At 45.4% G+C, this 27,806-nt stretch overlaps 1 protein-coding gene across 1 annotated transcript in view; it reads right to left on the reverse strand.

Annotated features, from left to right (window-relative positions):
- LOC115115126 (phospholipid phosphatase-related protein type 1) overlaps window positions 1-27,806 on the reverse strand; it is a 124,215-nt gene that overhangs the window by 44,175 nt on the left and 52,234 nt on the right. Inside the window, exon 3 of the mRNA XM_065007685.1 lies at window positions 8,739-8,989. Within this exon, the coding sequence (XP_064863757.1) occupies window positions 8,739-8,989 (251 nt within the window). The remainder of the gene's footprint in view (window positions 1-8,738; window positions 8,990-27,806) is intronic.

Raw genomic sequence — 27,806 nt, forward strand, 5'->3', positions numbered from 1 at the left:
GGGGGGGAGGTATAAGGGGGGTGGCTGTATTGTTGTCTTGGCAACTGCAACACCTACTGTGGTGAATAAATCTAGCTTCAGTTGTCTCAGAGTTCATCTGGTTCATTATTGTGCCAGACTATAGAACCTAACAATTTGTGTTGTCGGCAGGATTCACCATGATATTCAGTCAAACTAAAGATTACGAATCAGTGGAACAGGAACCTGCACACAGAATGAGGTATGACAGTTCCTACACCCGTTTCAACTCTTTCTGACATCTTGGGGGAGATGAGGGTCATAGGCTGAATATAAATGATGGGAAACAGACCTAGAAAGCCTGTATTTATTCAGTAGGCCAACTGGGTATAGACGACAGGTAGTATACCTAGGGGTTTAACCCCTATATTGGTTAGACTGGGCACTGCCGGGACGGCCTGCTTAAGAGGGTAAGCCCCCATATAGGTTAGACTATGCACCGCAAGGACTACGTGCCTAGGAGGGTTTAACCATCTCCTAGGACGAGGGGTTGAAGTCCCCTAGGAGGGTTTAACCATCCCCTAGGACGAGGGGTTGAAGTCCCCTAGGAGGGTTTAACCATCCCCTCGGAGGGTTTAATCATCCTCTAGGAGGGTTTAATCATCCCCTAGGACGAGGGGTTGAAGTCCCCTAGGAGGGTTTAACCATCCCCTAGGACGAGGGGTTGAAGTCCCCTAGGAGGGTTTAATCATCCCCTAGGAGGATTTAACCATCCCCTAGGAGGGTTTAACCACCCCTAGGAGGGTTTAATCATCCCCTAGGAGGGTTTAATCATCCCCTAGGACAAGGGGTTGAAGTTCCCTAGGAGGGTTTAACCATCCCCTAGGATGAGGGGTTGAAGTCCCCTAGGAGGGTTTAATCATCCCCTAGGACCAGGGGTTGAAGTCCCCTAGGAGGGTTTAATCATCCCCTAGGACTAGGGGTTAAAGTCCCCTAGGAGGGTTTAATCATCCCCTAGGACCCCTAGGAGGGTTTAATCATCCCCTAGGACCAGGGGTTGAAGTCCCCTAGGAGGGTTTAATCATCCCCTAGGACTAGGGGTTAAAGTCCCCTAGGAGGGTTTAATCATCCCCTAGGACGAGGGGTTGAAGTCCCCTAGGAGGGTTTAACCAGCCCCTAGGAGGGTTTAACCATCCCCTAGGATGAGGGGTTGAAGTCCCCTAGGAGGGTTTAACCAGCCCCTAGGACAAGGGGTTGAAGTCCCCTAGGAGGGTTTAACCATCCCCTAGGACGAGGGGTTGAAGTCCCCTAGGAGGGTTTAACCATCCCCTTGGAGGGTTTAACCACCCCCTAGGACGAGGGGTTGAAGTCCCCTAGGAGGGTTTAACCATCCCCTAGGATGAGGGGTTGAAGTCCCCTAGGAGGGTTTAATCATCCCCTAGGACGAGGGGTTGAAGTCCCCTAGGAGGGTTTAACCATCACCTAGGAAGGTTTAACCATCCCCTAGGACGAGGGGTTGAAGTCCCCTAGGAGGGTTTAACCATCACCTAGGAGGGTTTAACCATCCCCTAGGACGAGGGGTTGAAGTCACCTAGGAGGGTTTAACCAGCCCCTAGGACGAGGGGTTGAAATCCCCTAGGAGGGTTTAACCATCCCCTAGGACGAGGGGTTGAAGTTCCCTAGGAGGGTTTAATCATCCCCGAGGATGAGGGGTTGAAGTGCCCTAGGAGGGTTTAACCAGCCCCTAGGACGAGGGGTTGAAGTGCCCTAGGAGGGTTTAACCAGCCCCTAGGACGAGGGGTTGAAGTCCCCTAGGAGGGGACTAGGGGTTGAAGTCCCCTAGGAGGGTTTAACCATCCCCTTGGACTAGGGGTTGTGAAGTCCCCTAGGAGGGTTTAACCATCCCCTAGGACGAGGGGTTGAAGTCCCCTAGGAGGGTTTAATCATCCCCTAGGACGAGGGGTTGAAGTCCCCTAGGAGGGTTTAACCATCCCCTAGGATGAGGGGTTGAAGTCCCCTAGGAGGGTTTAATCATCCCCTAGGACGAGGGGTTGAAGTCCCCTAGGAGGGTTTAACCATCACCTAGGAGGGTTTAACCATCCCCTAGGACGAGGGGTTGAAGTCCCCTAGGAGGGTTTAACCATCACCTAGGAGGGTTTAACCATCCCCTAGGACGAGGGGTTGAAGTCACCTAGGAGGGTTTAACCATCCCCTAGGACGAGGGGTTGAAGTTCCCTAGGAGGGTTTAATCATCCCCGAGGATGAGGGGTTGAAGTGCCCTAGGAGGGTTTAACCAGCCCCTAGGACGAGGGGTTGAAGTCCCCTAGGAGGGTTTAACCATCCCCTAGGACGAGGGGTTGAAGTCCCCTAGGAGGGTTTAACCATCCCCTAGGACGAGGGGTTGAAGTCCCCTAGGAGGGTTTAATCATCCCCTAGGACCAGGGGTTGAAGTCCCCTAGGAGGGTTTAATCATCCCCTAGGACGAGGGGTTGAAGTCCCCTAGGAGGGTTTAATCATCCCCTAGGACCAGGGGTTGAAGTCCCTCATCCCCTAGGACTAGGGGTTGAAGTCCCATAGGAGGGTTTAACCATCTCCTAGGACGAGGGGTTGAAGTCCCCTAGGAGGGTTTAACCATCACCCAGGAGGGTTTAACCATCCCCTAGGATGAGGGGTTGAAGTCCCCTAGGAGGGTTTAACCATCCCCTAGGAGGGTTTAATCATCCCCTAGGACTAGGGGTTGAAGTCCCCTAGGAGGGTTTAACCATCCCCTAGGACCAGGGGTTGAAGTCCCCTAGGAGGGTTTAACCATCACCTAGGAGGGTTTAACCATCCCCTAGGATGAGGGGTTGAAGTCCCCTAGGAGGGTTTAACCATCCCCTAGGAGGGTTTAATCATCCCCTAGGACTAGGGGTTGAAGTCCCCTAGGAGGGTTTAACCATCCCCTAGGACTAGGGGTTGAAGTCCCATAGGAGGGTTTAACCATCCCCTTGGACGAGGGGTTGAAGTCCCGACTCTACGGCATGTCTGTTTATTGTGTGGAGTATGGAGATGTTGCCACATTTGTATACTAGTACGTTCGGTTGCGGAGAAGTAAGTCCATATTGAAAGTCTACGTTATTCAACGAGTCCTGTGGAAGTCATACCAGGAGGAAGACATAGGCGTTTTCCATTGATAACGAACCCGTAAAGGACGAAACATTGTCGGTAGACGAAAATGACAGTTTCCTGTAAATTAAGAAGGTGGTTGGAGAACAGTAGTAGTATTACGAAGGTATTTGAGAACAATTTATGTGTATTGACTGTTAAAACTTAGTAAGGAGGTTGGTTTGAATCCTATTCGGCTACATAACTGAGATCGAATTAGGTGGAAATAGGAAAACTACCGTGGTCGACCTGGGAACACTGGTATTTGAGTCGGGAGGGTGGAATCTTACAACTTCCTGTGATCCACATCAACCTTCCGCAGACTCTCCCTTGGTAAATTAGTGTACTCTAGTGTCGTCATTCACCGAAATCATTAGGTAGCTTGACACATTTATTAAGCACCTACAGTACCTTGGGAAAAATGTTAATAAAAGGCAAGTATTACGGGGCCTCCCGGGTGGCGCAGTGGTCTAAGGCACTGCATCGCAGTACAGTGGTCTAAGGCACTGCATCGCAGTACAGTGGTCTAAGGCACTGCATCGCAGTACAGTGGTCTAAGGCACTGCATCGCACTACAGTGGTCTAAGGCACTGCATCGCAGTACAGTGTTCTAATGCACTGCATCGCAGTACAGTGGTCTAAGGCACTGCATCGCAGTACAGTGGTCTAAGGAACTGCATCGCAGTACAGTGGTCTAAGGCACTGCATCGCAGTGCTAGCTGTGCCACTAGAAGACTGTGGGTTCGAGCCCAGGCTCTGTCGCAGCCGGCCGCGGCTGGGAGGTCCGTGGGGCGACGCACAATTGGCCTAGCGTCGTCCGGGTTAGGGAGGGCTTGGTCGGTAGGGATATCCTTGTCTTATCGCGCAGTAGCAACTCTTGTGGTGGGCAGTGCGTGCTAACCAGGTCGCACGGTGTTTCCTCTGACACATTGGTGCGGCTGCCTTCCGGGTTGGATGAGCGCTGTGTTAAGAATCAGTGCGGTTGGGTTGTGTTTCAGAGGACGCATGACTCTCGACCTTCGTCTCTCCCGAGCCCGTACGGGAGTTGTAGCGATGAGACAAGATAGTAACTACTAACAATAGGATACCACGAAATTGGGAAAAAAATTATAATAATAAAAGATACAGGCAAGAAAAAAGAGAATTGGAGCCGTGGGTGAGGAAACACCCTTGATACTTTTTATTTTAATTTTAATTTTACCTTTATTTAACTAGGCAAGTCAGTTAAGAACAAATTCTTATTTTCAATGACGGCCTAGGAACAGTGGGTTAACTGCCTGTTCAGGGGCAGAACGACAGATTTGTACCTTTTCAGCTCGGGGGTTTGAACTTGCAACCTTCCGGTTACTAGTCCAACCCTCTAACCACTAGGCTACCCTGCTGCTCCATGTTAATAAAAGGCAAGTATTACGGGGCCTCCCGGGTGGCGCAGTGGTCTAAGGCACTGCATCGCAGTACAGTGGTCTAAGGCACTGCATCTGTTCAGCAGAGGAGCAGAAATAACTTTTGAAAGGGCATCCGGGGTCCTGACACCGTAAAAGGGAGTAGAAGAGGACACATCTAACAAAGCCATGGACACGCTGAAAGACGAGCACCAGCAATCTACCAATTCGGCACGAGAAATATTTTGCAAAATTGGATAAAATTTGTCAGTGTTTTTCCACACAGTGCTGGTCTGGGTCCCACACAGTGCTGGTCTGGGTCCCACACAGTGCTGGTCTGGGTCCCACACAGTGCTGGTCTGGGTCCCACACAGTGCTCTGCACCTACAATGGTTCTGGGAGATAACACAACCATACTTTGAGGGTGGGTTGTGTCTGGGACAGAGTAATTGTTTTTGCAGGAAATAATCTGGAGCGAGCAGAATGTGACTTCAACATTTAAGGTCCAGGCGAGACGGTCTCTCCAGTCTGCATTCAAACAAACCCTGTGTGATGTTGCTGATGAAATCAAACCAACCCGAATGTGTGTGTGTGAGAGAGAGAGAGAGAGAAAGAGAGAGAGAGAGAGAGAGAGAGAGAGAGGGAGAAAGACACAGCTGCATGTGAGCTTTTTTTTTAACAAAAGGATAGGTTTGGAGTTATATAAACTTGAATTTTTCGCCAGGGACATATGCAGTACCCTCCACAGTATGACCTTCGCCCCAGATCAAAAGTTCAAACCTAATTCTGACCAAAATTAACCGGAGACTTAACTGCTTCCAGAGTTGTATTTTTCCAAGCTATACAAAGTGTGCTCTAGCAAACAAACAGCAGAGACCTGAGGACACCGTTCAACCTGGAACTGAGTGAGCAGTGTTTGGTCTGAAGCTATTTTCAAAGCCAAGAAGAAAAGTAAAATGAAAAAGAAAGTACATTACAATGATATATTTGACTTTATGGGGACTGAATGCTGAGTTAAGGCTGCCAGGATTGCTAGGACAGTCCAGATACAACAACAATTAGCACTGATGTGTGAAGTGAAATGTGTCGAAGCCTTTGGGCCCAACAAGCGGCATAAGTCTTTGAAGCCCCACTCCTGCTGTTCAAAGACCATCCACCGGGCCTTTTCTACAAGAAATCTGGCTCCAGAAATATAAGCTTCTCCCAAGTGAGTGTTACACCTACTCCTGTTGCCTGCTGCACTGCTGCTTGGATTCCACCTGGCGATCTGAGAGCATTCACTCTCCCCTACCACACTCCCCTCTCTCCTGAGCATTCACTCTCCCCTACCACACTCCCCTCTCTCCTGAGCATTCACTCTCCCCTACCACACTCCTCTCTCTCCTGAGCATTCACTCTCCCCTACCACACTCCTCTCTCTCCTGAGCATTCACTCTCCCCTACCACACTCCCCTCTCTCCTGAGCATTCACTCTCCCCTACCAAACTCCCTCTCTCCTGAGCATTCACTCTCCCCTACCACACTCCCTCTCTCCTGAGCATTCACTCTCCCCTACCACACTCCCCTCACTCCTGAGCATTCACTCTCCCCTGCCACACTCCCCTCTCTCCTGAGCATTCACTCTCCCCTGCCACACTCCCCTCTCTCCTGAGCATTCACTCTTCCCTACCACACTCCCCTCTCTCCTGAGAATTCACTCTCCCCTACCACACTCCCCTCTCTCCTGAGCATTCACTCTCCCCTACCACACTCCCCTCTCTCCTGAGCATTCACTCCCCCTACCACACTCCTCTCTCTCCTGAGCATTCACACTCCCCTACCACACTCCCCTCTCTCCTGAGCATTCACTCTCCCCTACCATACTCCCTCTCTCCTGAGCATTCACTCTCCCCTACCACACTCCCCTCTCTCCTGAGCATTCACTCTCCCCTACCACACCCCTCTCTCCTGAGCATTCACTCTCCCCTACCACACTCCCCTCTCTCCTGAGCATTCACTCTCCCCTACCACACTCCCCTCTCTCTGAGCATTCACTCTCCCCTACCACACTCCCTCTCTCCTGAGCATTCACTCTCCCCTACCACACTCACCTCTCTCCTGAGCATTCACTCTCCCCTACCACACTCCCCTCTCTCCTGAGCATTCACTCTCCCCTACCACACTCCCCTCTCTCCTGAGCATTCACTCTCCCCTACCACACTCCCCTCTCTCCTGAGCATTCACTCTCCCCTACCACACTCCCCTCTCTCCTGAGCATTCACTCTCCCTACCACACTCCCCTCTCTCCTGAGCATTCACTCTCCCCTACCACACTCCTCTCTCTCCTGAGCATTCACTCTCCCCTACCACACTCCCTCTCTCCTGAGCATTCACTCTCCCTACCACACTCCCCTCTCTCCTGAGCATTCACTCTCCCCTACCACACTCCCCTCTCTCCTGAGCATTCACTCTCCCCTACCACACTCCCTCTCTCCTGAGCATTCACTCTCCCCTACCACACTCCCCTCTCTCTGAGCATTCACTCTCCCCTACCACACTCCCCTCTCTCTCCTGAGCATTCACTCTACCCCTACCTCTCCCTACCACACTCCCTCTCTCTCCTGAGCATTCACTCTCCCCTACCACACTCCCCTCTCTCCTGAGCATTCACTCTCCCCTACCACACTCCCCTCTCTCCTGAGCATTCACTCTCCCCTACCACACTCCCCTCTCTCTCCTGAGCATTCACTCTCCCCTACCACACTCCCCTCTCTCCTGAGCATTCACTCTCCCCTACCACACTCCCTCTCTCTCCTGAGCATTCACTCTCCCCTACCACACTCCCCTCTCTCCTGAGCATTCACTCTCCCCTACCACACTCCTCTGTCTCCTGAGCATTCACTCTCCTGTACCCCTCTCCCCTCTCTCCTGAGCATTCACTCTCCCCTACCACACTCCCTCTCTCTCCTGAGCATTCACTCTCCCCTACCACACTCCCCTCTCTCCTGAGCATTCACTCTCCCCTACCACACTCCTCTCTCTCCTGAGCATTCACTCTCCCCTACCACACTCTCTCTCCCCTCCCCTCCTGAGCATTCAGCTCTCCCCTACCACACTCCCTCTCTCTCCTGAGCATTCACTCTCCCCTACCACACTCCCCTCTCTCCTGAGCATTCACTCTCCCCTACCACACTCCCCTCTCTCCTGAGCATTCACTCTCCCTACCACACTCCCCTCTCTCCTGAGCATTCACTCTCCCCTACCACACTCCTCTCTCTCCTGAGCATTCACTCTCCCCTACCACACTCTCTCTCTCCTGAGCATTCACACTCCCCTACCACACTCCCCTCTCTCCTGAGCATTCACTCTCCCCTACCACACCCCTCTCTCCTGAGCATTTACTCTCCCCTACCACACTCCCCTCTCTCCTGAGCATTCACTCTCCCCTACCACACTCCTCTGTCTCCTGAGCATTCACTCTCCTGTACCCCTCTCCCCTCTCTCCTGAGCATTCACTCTCCTCCACTCCTCTCTCCTGAGCATTCACTCTCCCCTACCACACTCCCCTCTCCTGAGCATTCACTCTCCCCTACCACACTCCCCTCTCTCCTGAGCAGTCACTCTTCCCTACCACACTCCCCTCTCTCCTGAGCATTCACTCTCCTCTACCCCTTTCCCCTCTCTCCTGAGCATTCACTCTCCCCTACCACACTCCCCTCTCTCTCCTGAGTATTCACTCTCCCCTACCATACTCCTCTCTCTCCTGAGCATTCACTCTCCCCTACCACACTCCCCCCTCTCGCCTGAGCATTCACTCTCGCCTACCACACTCCCCTCTCTCCTGAGCATTCACTCTCCCCTACCACACTCCCCTCTCTCTTGAGCATTCACTCTCCTCTACCCCTTTCCCCTCTCTCCTGAGCATTCACTCTCCCCTACCACACTCCCCTCTCTCCTGAGCATTCACTCTCCTCTACCCCTTTCCCCTCTCTCCTGAGCATTCACTCTCCCCTAACACACTCCCCTCTCTCCTGAGCATTCACTCTCCTCTACCCCTTTCCCCTCTCTCCTGAGCATTCACTCTCCCCTACTACACTCCCCTCTCTCTCCTGAGCATTCACTCTCCCCTACCACACTCCCCTCTCTCCTGAGAATTCACTCTCCCCTACCAAACTCCCCTCTCTCCTGAGCATTCACTCTCCTCTACCACACTCCCCTCTCTCCTGAGAATCCACTCTCCCCTACCACACTCCCCTCTCTCTTAGGAAAACTCACCGTGACGTAGACAGCAGAGTAGACGCTGAGCGACGCGTCTTTGGAAGGGAAGGAGCGTCGAGCCTTCTCCACGACGACCGGGCTGCCGGTACAGATGTTACCGTTGGAGATGAACTGGTGGTTGAAGCGACACTCGGTGCCGGTGTAGTTGGGCTTACACACAGACAGGAAGTACGGCGCCAGGTTACCCGTCACTACCTGGCCAGCGTTCACAAAGATGTCTGTTGCAAAAAGGCCGAATGCAAACACACCTGCAGGGGAAGACAGAGAGACTTGGTTGGCAAACAGGCTGAACACAAACAGACCTGCGGGGGGGGGGGATAGAGAGAGAGAGAGAGAGAGACTAAAGAGAGAGAGAGAGACTAGAGAGAGACTAAAGAGAGAGAGAGACTAGAGAGAGAGAGACTAGAGAGAGAGAAAGAGAGGGAGATAGAGAGACAGAGAGAGAAAGAAAGACTAGAGAGAGAGAGATTAGAGAGAGAGACTAGAGAGAGACGAGAGAGAGAGACGGGAGAGAGAGAGAGAGAGAGAGAGAGAGAGACGAGAGAGAGAGAGAGGGAGACTAGAGAGAGACTAGAGAGAGAGAGAGAGAGAGAGAGACTAGAGAGAGACCAGAGATCTGGGGTCCGCTCACCAACCAAGACTTCACAAAATGGGACAAACACCAAATTGAGACAAACACTAAATTGAGAATTAGGCCGATACCTGCTAATGATCTAAATCCAGAAAATAGCAGTTAAATTCGACAACCACCTAAAAGGAAGCGATTCCCAAACCTTCCATAACAAAGCCATCACCTACATAGAGATGAACCTGGAGAAGAGCCCCTTAAGCAAGCTGGTCCTGGGGCTCTGTTCAGAAACACAAACAGACCCCACAGAGCCCCAGGACAGCAACACAATTAGACCCAACCAAATCATGAGAAAACAAAAAGATAATTACTTGACACATTGGAAAGAATTAACAAAAAAACAGAGCAAACTAGAATGCTATTTGGCCTTAAACAGAGAGATGGCACAGTGGCAGAATACCTGACCACTGTGACTGACCCAATCTTAAGGAAAGCTTTAGACTATGTACAGACTTCCTAACCTCCTGCCCAATGTATGACCATATTAGAGAGACATATTTCCCTCAGATTACACAGATCCACAAAGAATTCGAAAACAAACCCAATTTTGATAAACTCCCATATCTACTGGGTGAAATACCACAGTGTGCCATCACAGCAGCAAGATTTGTGACCTGTTGCCGCAAGAAAAGAGCAACCAGTGAAGAACAAACACCATTGTAAATACAACCCATATTTATGCTTATTTATTTTCCCTTGTGTCCTTTAACCATTTGTACATTGTTAAAACACTGTATATATATAATATGACATTTGTAATGTCTTTATTGTTTTGAAACTTCTGTATGTGTAATGTTTACTGTTCATTTTTATTGTTTATTTCACTTTGGAAAATGATCTACCTCACTTGCTTTGGCAATGTTAGCATATGTTTCCCATGACAATAAAGCCCCTTGAATTGAATTGAGAGAGAGAGAGAGAGAGAGAGAGAGAGAGAGACTAGAGAGAGAGGCAGAGAGAGAGAGAGACTAGAGAGAGAGAGGGAGAGAGAGAGGGAGAGAGAGAGAGGGAGACTAGAGAGAGAGAGAGGGAGACTAGAGAGAGAGAGAGAGGGAGACTAGAGAGAGGGGGAGAGAGAGAGGGAGACTAGAGAGATAGAGAGAGGGAGACTAGAGAGAGAGAGAGAGAGAGAGAGAGACTAGAGAGAGAGACTAGAGAGAGAGAGAGACTAGAGAGAGAGAGAGAGAGAGAGAGAGAGAGAGAGAGAGAGAGACTAGAGAGAGAGAGAGAGGGAGAGAGAGGGAGAGAGAGAGAGGGAGACTAGAGAGAGAGAGAGGGAGACTAGAGAGAGAGAGAGAGGGAGACTAGAGAGAGGGGGAGAGAGAGAGGGAGACTAGAGAGATAGAGAGAGGGAGACTAGAGAGAGAGAGAGAAAGAGAGAGAGAGAGACTAGAGAGAGAGAGACTAGAGAGAGAGAGAGACTAGAGAGAGAGAGAGAGAGAGAGAGAGAGAGAGAGAGAGAGAGAGAGAGAAAGAAAGAGAGAGGGATTTGGTTGGCAAATGCACCTGCAGGTAGAGTGAAACAGCTTAGAGTTGTCAGGGGACAGGCTACCATCTGGGTTTGCAGAGAATGAGGCTCCATGAAGCCCCATCAGAGAACTAAACCCCCAGAACTTCCAGCCCAGAAGGGTTGCATCCCAAATTATACCCTATTCCCTTTATAGTGCACTACTTTTGATCAGGGCCCATAAGGGGTCCATAGGGCTCTGCTCAAAAGTAGTGCACTATATAGGGAATATAATGTAATTTGGGACAAACTGTAAGACAAAATGGAGGATTTAGCTCCAGGCTATAATTCCACTGGGTCCCTGATGAAGTCAATATTTACACATGAGGAATTACATTATACTTCCATTAGCAACAAGAGACAATTAAACACTGAGGAGAACCTGCCAGCGTTCCAAAAAACCCTTTAAGAACCCTTTACTGGCTCAAACAGCTGACCAATCAGCCTGTTACCAACCCTTAGTAAACTTCTGGAAAAAAATGGTGTTTGACCAGATACAATGCTATTTAACAGTAAACAAATTAACAACAGAAATTGACAACATGACACTGACTTTGAGTGAAGCCAGAGTGTCTATGTATGTGGATGACTGAAATGACTGCAACACTCAACACTATACACGTCAGCTACTACAGTGACTGAAATGACTCAACACTATACACGTCAGCTACTACAGTGACTGAAATGACTGCAACACTCAACACTACACACGTCAGCTACTACAGTGACTGAAATGACTCAACACTATACACGTCAGCTACTACAGCGACTGAAATGACTGCAACACTCAACACTATACACGTCAGCTACTACAGTGACTGAAATGACTCAACACTATACACGTCAGCTACTACAGTGACTGAAATGACTCAACACTATACACGTCAGCTACTACAGTGACTGAAATGACTGCAACACTCAACACTATACACGTCAGCTACTACAGAGACTGAAATGACTGCAACACTCAACACTACACACGTCAGCTACTACAGCGACTGAAATGACTGCAACACTCAACACTACACACGTCAGCTACTACAGTGACTGAAATGACTCAACACTATACACGTCAGCTACTACAGCGACTGAAATGACTGCAACACTCAACACTATACACGTCAGCTACTACAGTGACTGAAATGACTCAACACTATACACGTCAGCTACTACAGTGACTGAAATGACTCAACACTATACACGTCAGCTACTACAGTGACTGAAATGACTGCAACACTCAACACTATACACGTCAGCAACTACAGAGACTGAAATGACTGCAACACTCAACACTACACACGTCAGCTACTACAGCGACTGAAATGACTGCAACACTCAACACTACACACGTCAGCTACTACAGTGACTGAAATGACTCAACACTATACACGCCAGCTACTACAGCGACTGAAATGACTGCAACACTCAACACTATACACGTCAGCTACTACAGTGACTGAAATGACTCAACACTATACACGTCAGCTACTACAGTGACTGAAATGACTCAACACTATACACGTCAGCTACTACAGTGACTGAAATGACTGCAACACTCAACACTATACACGTCAGCAACTACAGAGACTGAAATGACTGCAACACTCAACACTACACACGTCAGCTACTACAGCGACTGAAATGACTGCAACACTCAACACTACACACGTCAGCTACTACAGTGACTGAAATGACTCAACACTATACACGTCAGCTACTACAGCGACTGAAATGACTGCAACACTCAACACTATACACGTCAGCTACTACAGTGACTGAAATGACTCAACACTATACACGTCAGCTACTACAGTGACTGAAATGACTCAACACTATACACGTCAGCTACTACAGTGACTGAAATGACTGCAACACTCAACACTATACACGTCAGCTACTACAGAGACTGAAATGACTGCAACACTCAACACTACACACGTCAGCTACTACAGCGACTGAAATGACTGCAACACTCAACACTACACACGTCAGCTACTACAGTGACTGAAATGACTCAACACTATACACGTCAGCTACTACAGCGACTGAAATGACTGCAACACTCAACACTACACACGTCAGCTACTACAGAGACTGAAATGACTGCAACACTCAACACTACACACGTCAGCTACTACAGCCACTGAAATGACTGCAACACTATACACATCAGCGACTGAAATGACTGCAACACTCAACACTATACACGTCAGCTACTACAGCGACTGAAATGACTGCAACACTCAACACTACACACGTCAGCTACTACAGAGACTGAAATGACTGCAACACTCAACACTACACACGTCAGCTACTACAGCCACTGAAATGACTGCAACACTCAACACTACACACGTCAGCTACTACAGAGACTGAAATGACTGCAACACTCAACACTACACACGTCAGCTACTACAGTGACTGAAATGACTGCAACACTCAACACTATACACGTCAGCTACTACAGCCACTGAAATGACTGCAACACTCAACACTATACACGTCAGCTACTACAGCAACTGAAATGACTGCAACACTATATATGTCAGCTACTACAGCGACTGAAATGACTGCAACACTCAACACTACACACGTCAGCTACTACAGTGACTGAAATGACTCAACACTATACACGTCAGCTACTACAGCGACTGAAATGACTGCAACACTCAACACTACACACGTCAGCTACTACAGAGACTGAAATGACTGCAACACTCAACACTACACACGTCAGCTACTACAGCCACTGAAATGACTGCAACACTATACACATCAGCGACTGAAATGACTGCAACACTCAACACTATACACGTCAGCTACTACAGCGACTGAAATGACTGCAACACTCAACACTACACACGTCAGCTACTACAGAGATTGAAATGACTGCAACACTCAACACTACACACGTCAGCTACTACAGCCACTGAAATGACTGCAACACTCAACACTACACACGTCAGCTACTACAGCCACTGAAATGACTGCAACACTATACACGTCAGCTACTACAGAGACTGAAATGACTGCAACACTCAACACTATACATGTCAGCTACTACAGCGACTGAAATGACTGCAACACTCAACACTACACACGTCAGCTACTACAGCAACTGAAATGACTGCAACACTCAACACTATACATGTCAGCTACTACAGCGGCTGAAATGACTGCAACACTCAACACTATACACGTCAGCTACTACAGCGACTGAAATGACTGCAACACTCAACACTACACACGTCAGCTACTACAGCCACTGAAATGACTGCAACACTCAACACTATACACGTCAGCTACTACAGAGACTGAAATGACTGCAACACTCAACACTACACACGTCAGCTACTACAGCCACTGAAATGACTGCAACACTATACACATCAGCGACTGAAATGACTGCAACACTCAACACTACACACGTCAGCTACTACAGCCACTGAAATGACTGCAACACTATACACGTCAGCTACTACAGCGACTGAAATGACTGCAACACTATACACGTCAGCTACTACAGTGACTGAAATGACTGCAACACTCAACACTATACACATCAGCTACTACAGTGACTGAAATGACTCAACACTATACACGTCAGCTACTACAGTGACTGAAATGACTGCAACACTCAACACTACACACGTCAGCTACTACAGCGACTGAAATGACTGCAACACTATACACGTCAGCTACTACAGCAACTGAAATGACTGCAACACTCAACACTATACACATCAGCTACTACAGTGACTGAAATGACTCAACACTATACACGTCAGCTACTACAGTGACTGAAATGACTGCAACACTCAACACTACACACGTCAGCTACTACAGCGACTGAAATGACTGCAACACTATACACGTCAGCTACTACAGCGACTGAAATGACTGCAACACTATACACGTCAGCTACTACAGTGACTGAAATGACTGCAACACTCAACACTATACACATCAGCTACTACAGTGACTGAAATGACTCAACACTATACACGTCAGCTACTACAGTGACTGAAATGACTGCAACACTCAACACTACACACGTCAGCTACTACAGAGACTGAAATGACTGCAACACTCAACACTACACACGTCAGCTACTACAGTGACTGAAATGACTGCAACACTCAACACTATACATGTCAGCTACTACAGTGACTGATATGACTGCAACACTCAACACTATACACGTCAGCTACTACAGTGACTGAAATGACTGCAACACTCAACACTATACACGTCAGCTACTACAGCAACTGAAATGACTGCAACACTCAACACTATACACGTCAGCTACTACAGCGACTGAAATGACTGCAACACTCAACACTACACACGTCAGCTACTACAGAGACTGAAATGACTGCAACACTCAACACTACACACGTCAGCTACTACAGTGACTGAAATGACTGCAACACTCAACACTATACACGTCAGCTACTACAGCCACTGAAATGACTGCAACACTCAACACTATACACGTCAGCTACTACAGCAACTGAAATGACTGCAACACTATATATGTCAGCTACTACAGCGACTGAAATGACTGCAACACTCAACACTATACACGTCAGCTACTACAGCGACTGAAATGACTGCAACACTCAACACTATACACGTCAGCTACTACAGCGACTGAAATGACTGCAACACTCAACACTATACACGTCAGCTACCACAGTGATTGTAATGACTGCAACACTCAACACTATACACGTCAGCTACTACAGCGGCTGTAATGACTGCAACACTCAACACTATACACGTCAGCTACTACAGCGACTGAAATGACTGCAACACTCAACACTATACACGTCAGCTACTACAGTGACTGAAATGACTGCAACACTCAACACTACACACGTTAGCTACTACAGTGACTGAAATGACTGCAACACTCAACACTATACACGTCAGCTACTACAGTGACTGAAATGACTGCAACACTCAACACTACACACGTCAGCTACTACAGTGACTGATATGACTGCAACACTATACACGTCAGCTACTACAGTGACTGAAATGACTGCAACACTCAACACTACACACGTCAGCTACTACAGTGACAGAAATGACTGCAACACTCAACACTATACACGGCAGCTACTACAGCGACTGAAATGACTGCAACACTCAACACTATACACGTCAGCTACTACAGCGACTGAAATGACTGCAACACTCAACACTATACACGTCAGCTACTACAGCGACTGAAATGACTGCAACACTCAACACTACACACGTCAGCTACTACAGAGACTGAAATGACTGCAACACTCAACACTACACACGTCAGCTACTACAGTGACTGAAATGACTGCAACACTCAACACTATACACGTCAGCTACTACAGCAACTGAAATGACTGCAACACTCAACACTATACACGTTAACTACTACAGAGACTGAAATGACTGCAACACTCAACACTATACACGTCAGCTACTACAGAGACTGAAATGACTGCAACACTCAACACTATACACGTCAGCTACTACAGCAACTGAAATGACTGCAACACTCAACACTATACACATCAGCTACTACAGCAACTGAAATGACTGCAACACTCAACACTATACACGTCAGCTACTACAGCGACTGAAATGACTGCAACACTCAACAAAGAGCTGCAGTTAGTTTCAGAGTGGGTGGCAAGGAATAAGTCAGTCCTAAATATGTCTAAAACTAAAAGCATTGTTTTGGAACAAATCATTCACTTGTATGGGAGAAATTTGAATAAAGCCAGTGTGTCTACGTATGCGGATGAATCAACACTTTACTATACTATACTACATACACTATACTAAACACTATACACTAAATCTTGTAATGAATAATGTGTAAATGGAGCAAGTTGAGGTGACTAAACTGCTTGGAGAAACACTAGATTGTAAACTCATGTTCAAATCATATTGATGCAGTAGTAGTTAAAATGGGGAGAAGTCTGTCCATTAAAAAGCACTGCTCTGCCTTCCTAACAACACTATCAACAAGGCAGGTCCTACAGGTCCTAGTTTCTACCTTCTTATCGACACTATCAACAAGGCAGGTCCCACAGGCCCTAGTTTCTACCTTCTTAACAACACTATCAACAAGGCAGGTCCTACAGGCCCTAGTTTCTACCTTCTTAACAGCACTATCAACAAGGCAGGTCCTACAGGCCCTAGTTTCTACCTTCTCAACAACACTATCAACAAGGCAGGTCCTACAGGCCCTAGTTTCTACCTTCTTAACAACACTATCAACAAGGCAGGTCCTACAGGCCCTAGTTTCTACCTTCTTAACAACACTATCAACAAGGCAGGCCCTAGTTTCTACCTTTTTAACAGCACTATCAACAAGGCAGGTGCTACAGGCCCTAGTTTCTACCTTCTTAACAACACTATCAACAAGGCAGGTCCTACAGGCCCTAGTTTCTACCTTCTTAACAGCACTATCAACAAGGCAGGTCCTACAGGCCCTAGTTTTGTCGCACCTTGACTACTGTTCAGTCGTGTGGTCAGGTGCCACAAGAAAGGACTTAGGAAAATTGCAATTGGCTCAGAACAGGGCAGCACGGCCCTTGAAAGTATACAGAGTGATAATATTAATAAAATGCATGTCAATCTCTCCTGGCTGAAAGTGGAGGAGAGATTGACTTCATCACTACTTTTATTTATGAGAGGTATTGACATGTTGAATGTATCGAGCTGTCTGTCTAAACTACTGGCACACAGCTCAGACACCCATGCATACCCCACAAGACATGCCACCAGAGGTCTGTTTAAACTACTAACACACAGCTCAGACACCCATACATACCCCACAAGACATGCCACCAGAGGTCTGTTTAAACTACAGGCACACAGCTCAGACACCCATACATACCCCACAAGACATGCCACCGGAGGTTTCTTCACAGTCCCCAAGTCCAGAACAGACTATGGGAGGTGCACAGTACTACATAGAGTCATGACTACATGGAACTCTATTCCACAGTACTACATAGAGCCATGACTACATGGAACTCTATTCCACAGTACTACATAGAGCCATGACTACATGGAACTCTATTCCACAGTACTTCATAGAGCCATGACTACATGGAACTCTATTCCACAGTACTACATAGAGCCAAGACTACATTGAACTCTATTCCACAGTACTACATAGAGCCATGACTACATGGAACTCTATTCCACAGTACTACATAGAGCCATGACTACATGGAACTCTATTCCACAGTACTACATAGAGCCATGACTACATGGAACTCTATTCCACAGTACTTCATAGAGCCATGACTACATGGAACTCTATTCCACAGTACTTCATAGAGCCATGACTACATGGAACTCGATTCCACAGTACTACATAGAGCCATGACTACACGGAACTCTATTCCACAGTACTACATAGAGCCAAGACTACATGGAACTCTATTCCACAGTACAACATAGAGCCATGACTACATGGAACTCTATTCCACAGTACTACATAGAGCCATGACTACACGGAACTCTATTCCACAGTACTACATAGAGCCAAGACTACATGGAACTCTATTCCACAGTACTACATAGAGCCATGACTACATGGAACTCTATTCCACAGTGCTACATAGAGCCATGACTACATGGAACTCTATTCCACAGTACTACATAGAGACATGACTACATGGAACTCTATTCCACAGTACTACATAGAGCCATGACTACATGGAACTCTATTCCACAGTACTACATAGAACCATGACTACATGGAACTCTATTCCACAGTACTACATAGAGCCAAGACTACATGGAACTCTATTCCACAGTACTACATAGAGCCAAGACTACATGGAACTCTATTCCACAGTACTACATAGAGCCATGACTACATTGAACTCTATTCCACAGTACTTCATAGAGCCATGACTACATGGAACTCTATTCCACAGTACTACATAGAGCCATGACTACATGGAACTCTATTCCACAGTACTACATAGAACCATGACTACATGGAACTCTATTCCACAGTACTACATAGAGCCATGACTACATGGAACTCTATTCCACAGTACTACATAGAGCCATGACTACATGGAACTCTATTCCACAGTACTACATAGAGCCATGACTACATGGAACTCTATTCCACAGTACTACATATTGCCATGACTACACAGAACTCTATTCCACAGAACTACATATCGCCATGACTACATGGAACTCTATTCCACAGTACTACATAGAGTCATGACTACATGGAACTCTATTCCACAGTACTACATAGAGTCATGACTACACAGAACTCTATTCCACAGTACTACATAGAGCCATGACTACATGGAACTCTATTCCACAGTACTACATAGAGCCATGACTACATGGAACTCTATTCCACAGTACTACATAGAACCATGACTACATGGAACTCTATTCCACAGTACTACATAGAGCCATGACTACATGGAACTCTATTCCACAGTACTACATAGAGCCAAGACTACATGGAACTCTATTCCACAGTACTACATAGAGCCATGACTACATGGAACTCTATTCCACAGTACTACATAGAGCCATGACTACATGGAACTCTATTCCACAGTACTACATAGAGCCATGACTACATGGAACTCTATTCCACAGTACTACATAGAGCCATGACTACATGGAACTCTATTCCACAGTACTACATATTGCCATGACTACACAGAACTCTATTCCACAGAACTACATATCGCCATGACTACATGGAACTCTATTCCACAGTACTACATAGAGTCATGACTACATGGAACTCTATTCCACAGTACTACATAGAGTCATGACTACACAGAACTCTATTCCACAGTACTACGTAGAGTCATGACTACACAGAACTCTATTCCACAGTACTACATAGAGTCATGACTACACAGAACTCTATTCCACAGTACTACATAGAGCCATGACTACATGGAACTCTATTCCACAGTACTACATATCGCCATGACTACATGGAACTCTATTCCACAGAACTATATATCGCCATGACTACATGGAACTCTATTCCACATCAGGTAACTGATGCAGCAGTAGAGTCAGATTTAACCTGTTAGTCCTATAGGGGCAGTATTTCATTTTTGGATAAAAAGACGTGCCCGTTTTAAGCGCAATATTTTGTCACGAAAAGATGCTTGAATATGCTTGGAATTGATAGCTTTGGAAAGAAGACAGTCTTACGTTTCCAGAAATGCAAAGATTTTCACTGTGAGTCCCTTAGAACAAATGTTTCGGGCAAAACCAAGATGTATGACCGACCAGGAAATGCACAGGATTTCTGAGGCTACGTTTTCCATGATCGCCTTATATGGCTGCGAATGCGACAGGAATCAACGGACTCTTTCTCTTGTTTCCCCAAGGTCTCTGCAGCATTGTGACGTATTTGTAGGCATATCATTGGAAGATTGACCATAAGAGACTACATTTACCAGGTGTCCCGCTAGGTGGCTGCGTGGCAATTGGTGCGCAAAAGTCAGGTCCCGGTATTTTTCCATTCAAATCTCAGAACAAACCAGGCTACAAGGACGGTGCTTTCAACGGAGAGAAATATGACAAACCACCTTCAGGATTGATTCAAACAACGTTTTCCATGTTTCAGTCAATATTATGGAGTTAATTCGGAAAAAAGTTCGACATGTAGGTGACTGAATTTTCGGTTAGTTTCGGTAGCCATATGCATAGTAACAAAAGGGAAAGATGTGTCCTACACAAGAATCTTTCAGGAAAAACTGGACATCTGCTATGTAACTGAGAGTCTCCTCATTGAAACATCTGAAGTTCTTCAAAGGTAAATTATTTTATTTGATTCCTTGGCTGGTTTTTGTGAATATGTTGCGTGCTAAATGCTAATGCTAACGCTAAGCTAGCTATCACCACTCTTACACAAATTAGTGATTTTCTCTGGTTCTAAAGCATATTTTGAAAATCTGAGACGACAGGATTGTTAAGAAAAGGATAAGCTTGAGAACAGGCATATTTATTTCGTTTCATTTGCGATTTTTAAAAATCGCTAACGTTGCGTTATGCTAATGAGCTTGAGGCTGTAGTAACGATACCGCATGCGGGATGGGGCGGACTAAGAGGTTAAAAAACAGATTTAAAAACAGCTTCTGGAACAGTGGGGAGTGTGAAGCAAAACAAAGATTGGCACACACACACACACGAAGATCCATAATAAATACAAATACAAACACTGAGGAGAACCTGTCTGCATTCGAAGTGGAAACCTATTCCCTTTCGTTTTGACCAGAGCCCATAACGGCTCACCAGCGGGACCTACTTTACCTTGAGCGGTCGGGCGGATGTTGCTACAAATTAACTGCAATATTCCCAAACAGATGCAGCATTTGACAAAAACAGAATCATGTCAAACCTTGATTACATTGGGATACGATCACGTCTGTCTCTTAATAGTTGGGATAATAGTTAGATAATGAAATATAATTATGTCTAATTTTCATTGTTGGACATAGAATAAAGTAAAAGTAAAGTAAAATCACCAGGAAATAAGTTCAAAATGATTATAATTTCTATTTATAATTTTTTTTTAAATATATATTTTTAGGAAAGGTGCTGTAAGGGTGCCACTTGGGACAGTGGTTTGAAAAAGTATTCACCCCCATTAATTATTAATCTTATTTTGTAACATTAATGGATTTTTATTTGGATTGTAATGGACAAAATAGTCCAAACTGTTGAAGTAAAACAACAACAAAAAATACTTGCTTCAAAAGATTCCACCAAAAAATTATACGTAAAAACTGTATGTATTCGCCCCCTTTGCTATGAATCTCCTAAATAAGATCTGGTGCAATCATGTGACCTTCAGAAGTCACATGATTAATTAAATAAAGTCCACCTGTGTGCAATCTAAGTGTCACATGATCTCAGCATATATGATCTCAGTTTGCTTCGTGGTGTTGCAGAATTTGGGGCCTTTCAGAACAGGAACCAGCGTTCCAAGAGACTATTACCCTGAAGGAGCTGCAGAAATCCAAGGCAGAGATTGGAGTATCTGTCCATAAGACCACTTTAAGCCGTACACTCCACAGAGCTGGGCTTTACGGAAGAGTAGCCAGAAAAAAAGCCATTGCTTAAAGAAAAGAATAAGCAAACATGTTTGGTGTTCACCAAAAGGCATGTGCAAGACTCCTCAAACATATGGAAGAAGGTACGCTGGTCAGATGAGACTAAAATTCAGCTTTTTGGCAATCAAGGAAAACGCTATGTCTGGCGCAAAACCCAACACCTCTCATCACCCCGAGAACACCACCCCTACAGTGAAGCATGGTGGTGGCAGCATCATGCTATGGGGATGTTTTTCATCGGCAGGGACTGGGAAACTGGTCAGAAATGAAGGAATGATGGATGGCACTAAATACAGGGAAATTCTGGAGGGAAACCTGTTTCAGTCTTCCAGAGATTTGAGCATTGGACAGAGGTTCACCTTCCAGCAGGACAATGACCCTAAGCATAGTGCTAAAGCAACACTCACCTGGTTTAAGGGGAAACATTTAAATGTCTTGGAATGGCCCAGACCTCAATCCAATTGAGAAGGGTATGACCTCTTAATTAAGGATCTGCCCCTTTTATTTAAATGTTCTCCTAAAATGACATACCCAAATCTAACTGTCTGTCGCTCAGGACCTGATGCAAGGATATGCATATTCTTGATACCATTTGAAAGGAAACACTTTGTAGTGTAGTAAAACGCCAAATGGATCTACCTCCTGGTCCTCTTCCCCTGTCTTACCCACCAAGGGTAGAGACAGAGATGACCTCGCCTACTGAAATACCGGATTGGGCAAAGCCACCAGAAGACGACTCAAGCCAACCAACTACTGAACCTGACTGGTGTCAGGAAGAATCACCCTCTGCCTCAAGTGACACCTCTGAATGGGAACAGCTGATAGACTCATTGCTGATAGAGTAAGGGCACTGTCATAAACAGAGGCCCATATGCGCACTGTAAGAAAAGTATTTCCTCATTGTTGCTAGAGTAATAGGCTCTGTCATAACCAGAGGCCCATATATGCACTGTAAGAAAAGTGTTTCCTCATTGTTGCTAGAGTAATAGGCTCTGTCATAACCAGAGGCCCATATATGCACTGTAAGAAAAGTATTTCCTGTTGTAAGATATGTCATCACCCTCTCTGCTCTGAGGGAATGGGAGGAGCAGCGGATCGGGTGCAGAGAATCAAAAGGTATATAAAGAGACATTTGCCATTACTTTGGCGCTGACTTCTTGAATTCTGAATTCATTTAGACAACCATTTGACTTTGGGTAAATTGACACCTGACTCAATTTACTTAAAAGATTCTAACTTGTTGGATCTGAGAAGTGACTCTCCGATATACCGTTTAACTATCGATCAGCTGTTTTGTCGCTTTGCGCCAGGTACGTGGGTGCTGATGCAAATATATCCAGAGAGTTCTCTGTAGCCTCTCGATTGAGCTCAGTATCGCGACCTCGTTGCGGACACTGACTTTTTTGATATTCCATTTAGGGCAGGGAATCACCAGCGGGTTCTCTCATCCAGTCCAAACTTGAATCTCTCAATTTAGTAAAGCACCGACTCCAAGTCAACCTCTCAGCCAGTAGAGGGGAGTCGCTACTAACTAAATTCTAAAAGAACTCTGACCGATTGAAACTCTGCTCCTGATCTTGTGGGTCTCCTCGTCATCTCCCAAAGGTAATTAAATAACTATTATAAGTATTTAATATAGAGATAAGTGTTATCATTGTACCAGGCATTTTATAAGAGCATTAAGTCATTTGCATGTTTTTGATTAACGCTGTGTGTGAACGAGAAACAAATTGTGTATTTTGAAGTGTGTTTGATTTGTAAAAGACAAAAAACAGAGTGTTTTCAAAAATAAACGGTAGTCTTGTTTTGTCTCGAGTAAAAGGTTCTCTCAAAGACAGTTAACGGCACGGGAGATAACAACTCTGACACTCCCCGCTACCGGGACACTGGAAACGGGGATCAATGCTCTATGACATAATGAGTTACCATTAAAAGACAAGGAGGAAGGTGTGTCCAGTAGTGATTCATTTAATTGTCTTATCGATCTATCTAAGTTTTATTTTCCAAGCGATACATAGCCGACGGGCAGAGTAGTGAGACTAAGTTGACTAAAGGTCTTCACACTTTAAACTAGATACATCACAGAGGGGAAACACTCAACCACAGGGAAATCATATAGAGACTGGTAGGACTAGTGCTTAATAACAACTCAGGGATCAATCAGTAGTGAAGCAAAGAGTCTAGAGGATAAAGGTGGGGTTCACACATCCCAGCTAGAGCTAGACCGTTGAGAGTGACAAGGCAAAAGACCTCTCTACGCGGACAACGCTTCGATATAGAAAGAGAGGCAGGGCTACGCGAGCGGTCCTGGTTATACCGAGATAACCTGAAGTATCTATAGTGCCCTGTCCAATCCAGGGAACGGGACGCTAACCACCTCTAGCAGCCCCACTGCCGGCCAAGGGGCGGGGCTGAAGGTTTCGTATCGCGACACTAGTTTGTGGAAACGTGAAAGGAATGTAGGAGAATATAACACATTAGATCTGGTATTAGATAATACAAAAAAAAACAACCGTTGTTTTGTATTTTTTTTGTACCATCATCTTTGAAATGCAAGAGAATGTCGTAATGTATTATTCCGGCCCAGGTGCAATTTAAATATTGGCCACAAGATGGCAGCAGTGTGTGTGCAACGTTTTAGTGTGATCCAATGAACCACTGCATTTCTGTTCAAAATGTTGTATCAAGACTGCCCAAATGTGCCAAATTTGTTTATTAATAACTTTTCATGTTCAAAACTGTGCACTCTCCTCAAACAATAGCATGGTAGTATTTCACTGTAATAGCTACTGTAAATTGGACAGTGCAGTTAGATTAACAAGAATTTAAGCTTTCTGCCAATATCAGATATGTCTATGTCCTGGAAAACGTTCTTGTTACTTACAACCTCATGTTAATCACATTAGCCTACGTTAGCTCAACCGTCCCACAGGGGACACACCAATCCTGAAGAAGTTTTAAAGATTGCTGTACACCAGCAGGAACCCATCCAACTTGAAGGAGCTGGAGCAGTTTTGTCTTGAAGAATGTGCAAACATCCCAGTGGCTAGATGTGCCAAGCTTATAGAGACAAACCCCAAGAGACTTGCAGCTGTAATTGCTGCAAAAGGTGTCTCTACAATTGACTTTGGGGGGGGATAGTTATGCACGCTCAAGTATTCTGTTTTTTTTGTCTTATTTCTTGTTTGATTCACAATAAAAAAGATTTTGCATCTTTAAAGTGGTAGGCATGTAGTGTAAATCAAATGATACAACCCCCCCCAATATCAATTTTATTTCCTGGTTGTAAGGCAACAAAATATGAAAAATGCCAAGGGGGGTGAATACTTTCGCAAGGCAATGTACATCCCCTAAAGTAGTGAATGAATAGCCCTTTTGATCCTGACCTGCATGGTAAACTGTGATCCTGGTAAACTGTGATCCTGGTAAACTTTGACCCTGACCTGCGGGGTAAACTGTGACCCTGACCTGCATGGTAAACTGTGATCTTGACCTGCATGGTAAACTGTGATCCTGACCTGCATGGTAAACTGTGATCCTGACCTGCGTGGTAAACTGTGATCCTGACCTGCATGGTAAACTGTGATCCTGACCTACATGGTAAACTGTGATCCTGACCTGCATGGTAAACTGTGATCCTGACCTGCATGGTAAACTGTGATCCTGACCTGCATGGTAAACTGTGATCCTGACCTGCATGGTAAACTGTGATCCTGACCTGAGTGGTAAACTGTGATCCTGTGATCCTGACCTGCATGGTAAACTGTGATCCTGACCTGCATGGTAAACTGTGATCCTGACCTGCATGGTAAACTGTGATCCTGACCTGCGTGGTAAACTGTGATCCTGACCTGCATGGTAAACTGTGATCCTGACCTGCATGGTAAACTGTGATCCTGACCTGCATGGTAAACTGTGATCCTGACCTGCATGGTAAACTGTGATCCTGACCTGCGTGGTAAACTGTGATCCTGTGATCCTGACCTGCATGGTAAACTGTGATCCTGACCTGCATGGTAAACTGTGATCCTGACCTGCATGGTAAACTGTGATCCTGACCTACATGGTAAACTGTGATCCTGACCTACATGGTAAACTGTGATCCTGGTAAACTGTGATCCTGGTAAACTGTGATCCTGACCTGCGTGGTAAACTGTTATCCTGACCTACATGGTAAACTGTGATTGGTAACCCATCTCTTATAGGATTAATTGGTAATCTATCTCTTATAGGATTAATTGGTAACCCATCTCTTATGGGATTAATTGCTAACCCATCTTTTATGGGATTAATTGGTAATCCATCCTTTATATGATTAATTGGTAACCCATTCTTTATGGGATTAATTGGTAACCCATCTCTTATAGGATTAATTGGTAATCTATCTCTTATAGGATTAATTGGTAATCCATCCTTTATAGGATTAATTAGTAACCCATCTCTTATGGGATTAATTGGTAACCCATCTCTTATAGGATTAATTGGTAATCCATCCTTTATAGGATTAATTAGTAACCCATCTCTTATGGGATTAATTGGTAATCCATCCTTTATATGATTAATTGGTAACCCATTCTTTATGGGATTAATTGGTAACCCATCCCTTATAGGATTAATTGGTAATCTATCTCTTATAGGATTAATTGGTAATCCATCCTTTATATGATTAATTGGTAACCCATTCTTTATGGGATTAATTGGTAACCCATCTCTTATAGGATTAATTGGTAATCTATCTCTTATAGGATTAATTGGTAATCCATCCTTTATAGGATTAATTGGTAACCCATCCCTTATGGGATTATTTGGTAACCCATCCTTATAGGATTAATTGGTAATCTATATCTTATAGGATTAATTGGTAACCCATCTCTTATCCTGTTGCCTCTACTTGGGACGCTTGCGTCCCAACTAGAGCTCTGGAAATGCAAATGCGCTACGCTAAATGCTAATAGTATTAGTTAAAACTCAAAAGTTCATTAAAATACACATGCAGGGTATCAAATTAAAGCTACACTCGTTGTGAATCCAGGCAACAAGTCCGATTTTTAAAATGCTTTTCGGCGACAGCATGAGAAGCTATTATCTGATAGCATGCACCAATACACTACAACAGAAAAGCACAGCAGGGGACGTAAACAAAATAATTAGCATTTCGGCGTTACACAAACCGCACAATAAAATAGAAAACAGTCATTACCTTTCACCATCTTCTTTGTTGGCACTCCTAGATGTCCCATAAACACTATTGGGTCTTTATTTCGATTAAATCGGGCCATATAAAGCCAAGATATCGTTATATGTAGACTGTGTGATAAACGAAAAAAACAGCGATTTCACAACGTAACGTCATTTTTTAAAATTCAAAAAAGTAGACGATAAACTTTCACAAAACACTTTGAAATACGTTTGTAATGCTACTTTAGGTATTAGTAAACGTTAATAAGCGATAAAAATCATCCGTAGGCGATGTAAATATCATTAGCTGTCGTCTTGGAAAAAATTTCAGGAGAGAGCTCTTCCGGAATGATCTGGGCGGAGACCGGAGGTAAGCGGTGGCCCTCTTTCGGTTCAACCAAGAATCAAAGATGATTAAATTCACAAGACTCTAGACAACATGGGGATGCTGTGGGAGTTGAATGCTTGGTCTTATCTAATTCGGCTCACTGTTAACAATTGCTGGAAGTGGCGCAAGGATATTTATTTCCATTTTCTGTGATCAGGTTTTCCTGCGCTTTCCGATGTAACGCACGTTATGTAATAGCCACAGTCGTGATTTAACCAGTTTTAAAAACGTCCGA

The sequence above is a fragment of the Oncorhynchus nerka genome, linkage group LG22, assembly GCF_034236695.1.
Source record: "Oncorhynchus nerka isolate Pitt River linkage group LG22, Oner_Uvic_2.0, whole genome shotgun sequence".
Taxonomy (NCBI): Eukaryota; Metazoa; Chordata; class Actinopteri; order Salmoniformes; family Salmonidae; genus Oncorhynchus; species Oncorhynchus nerka.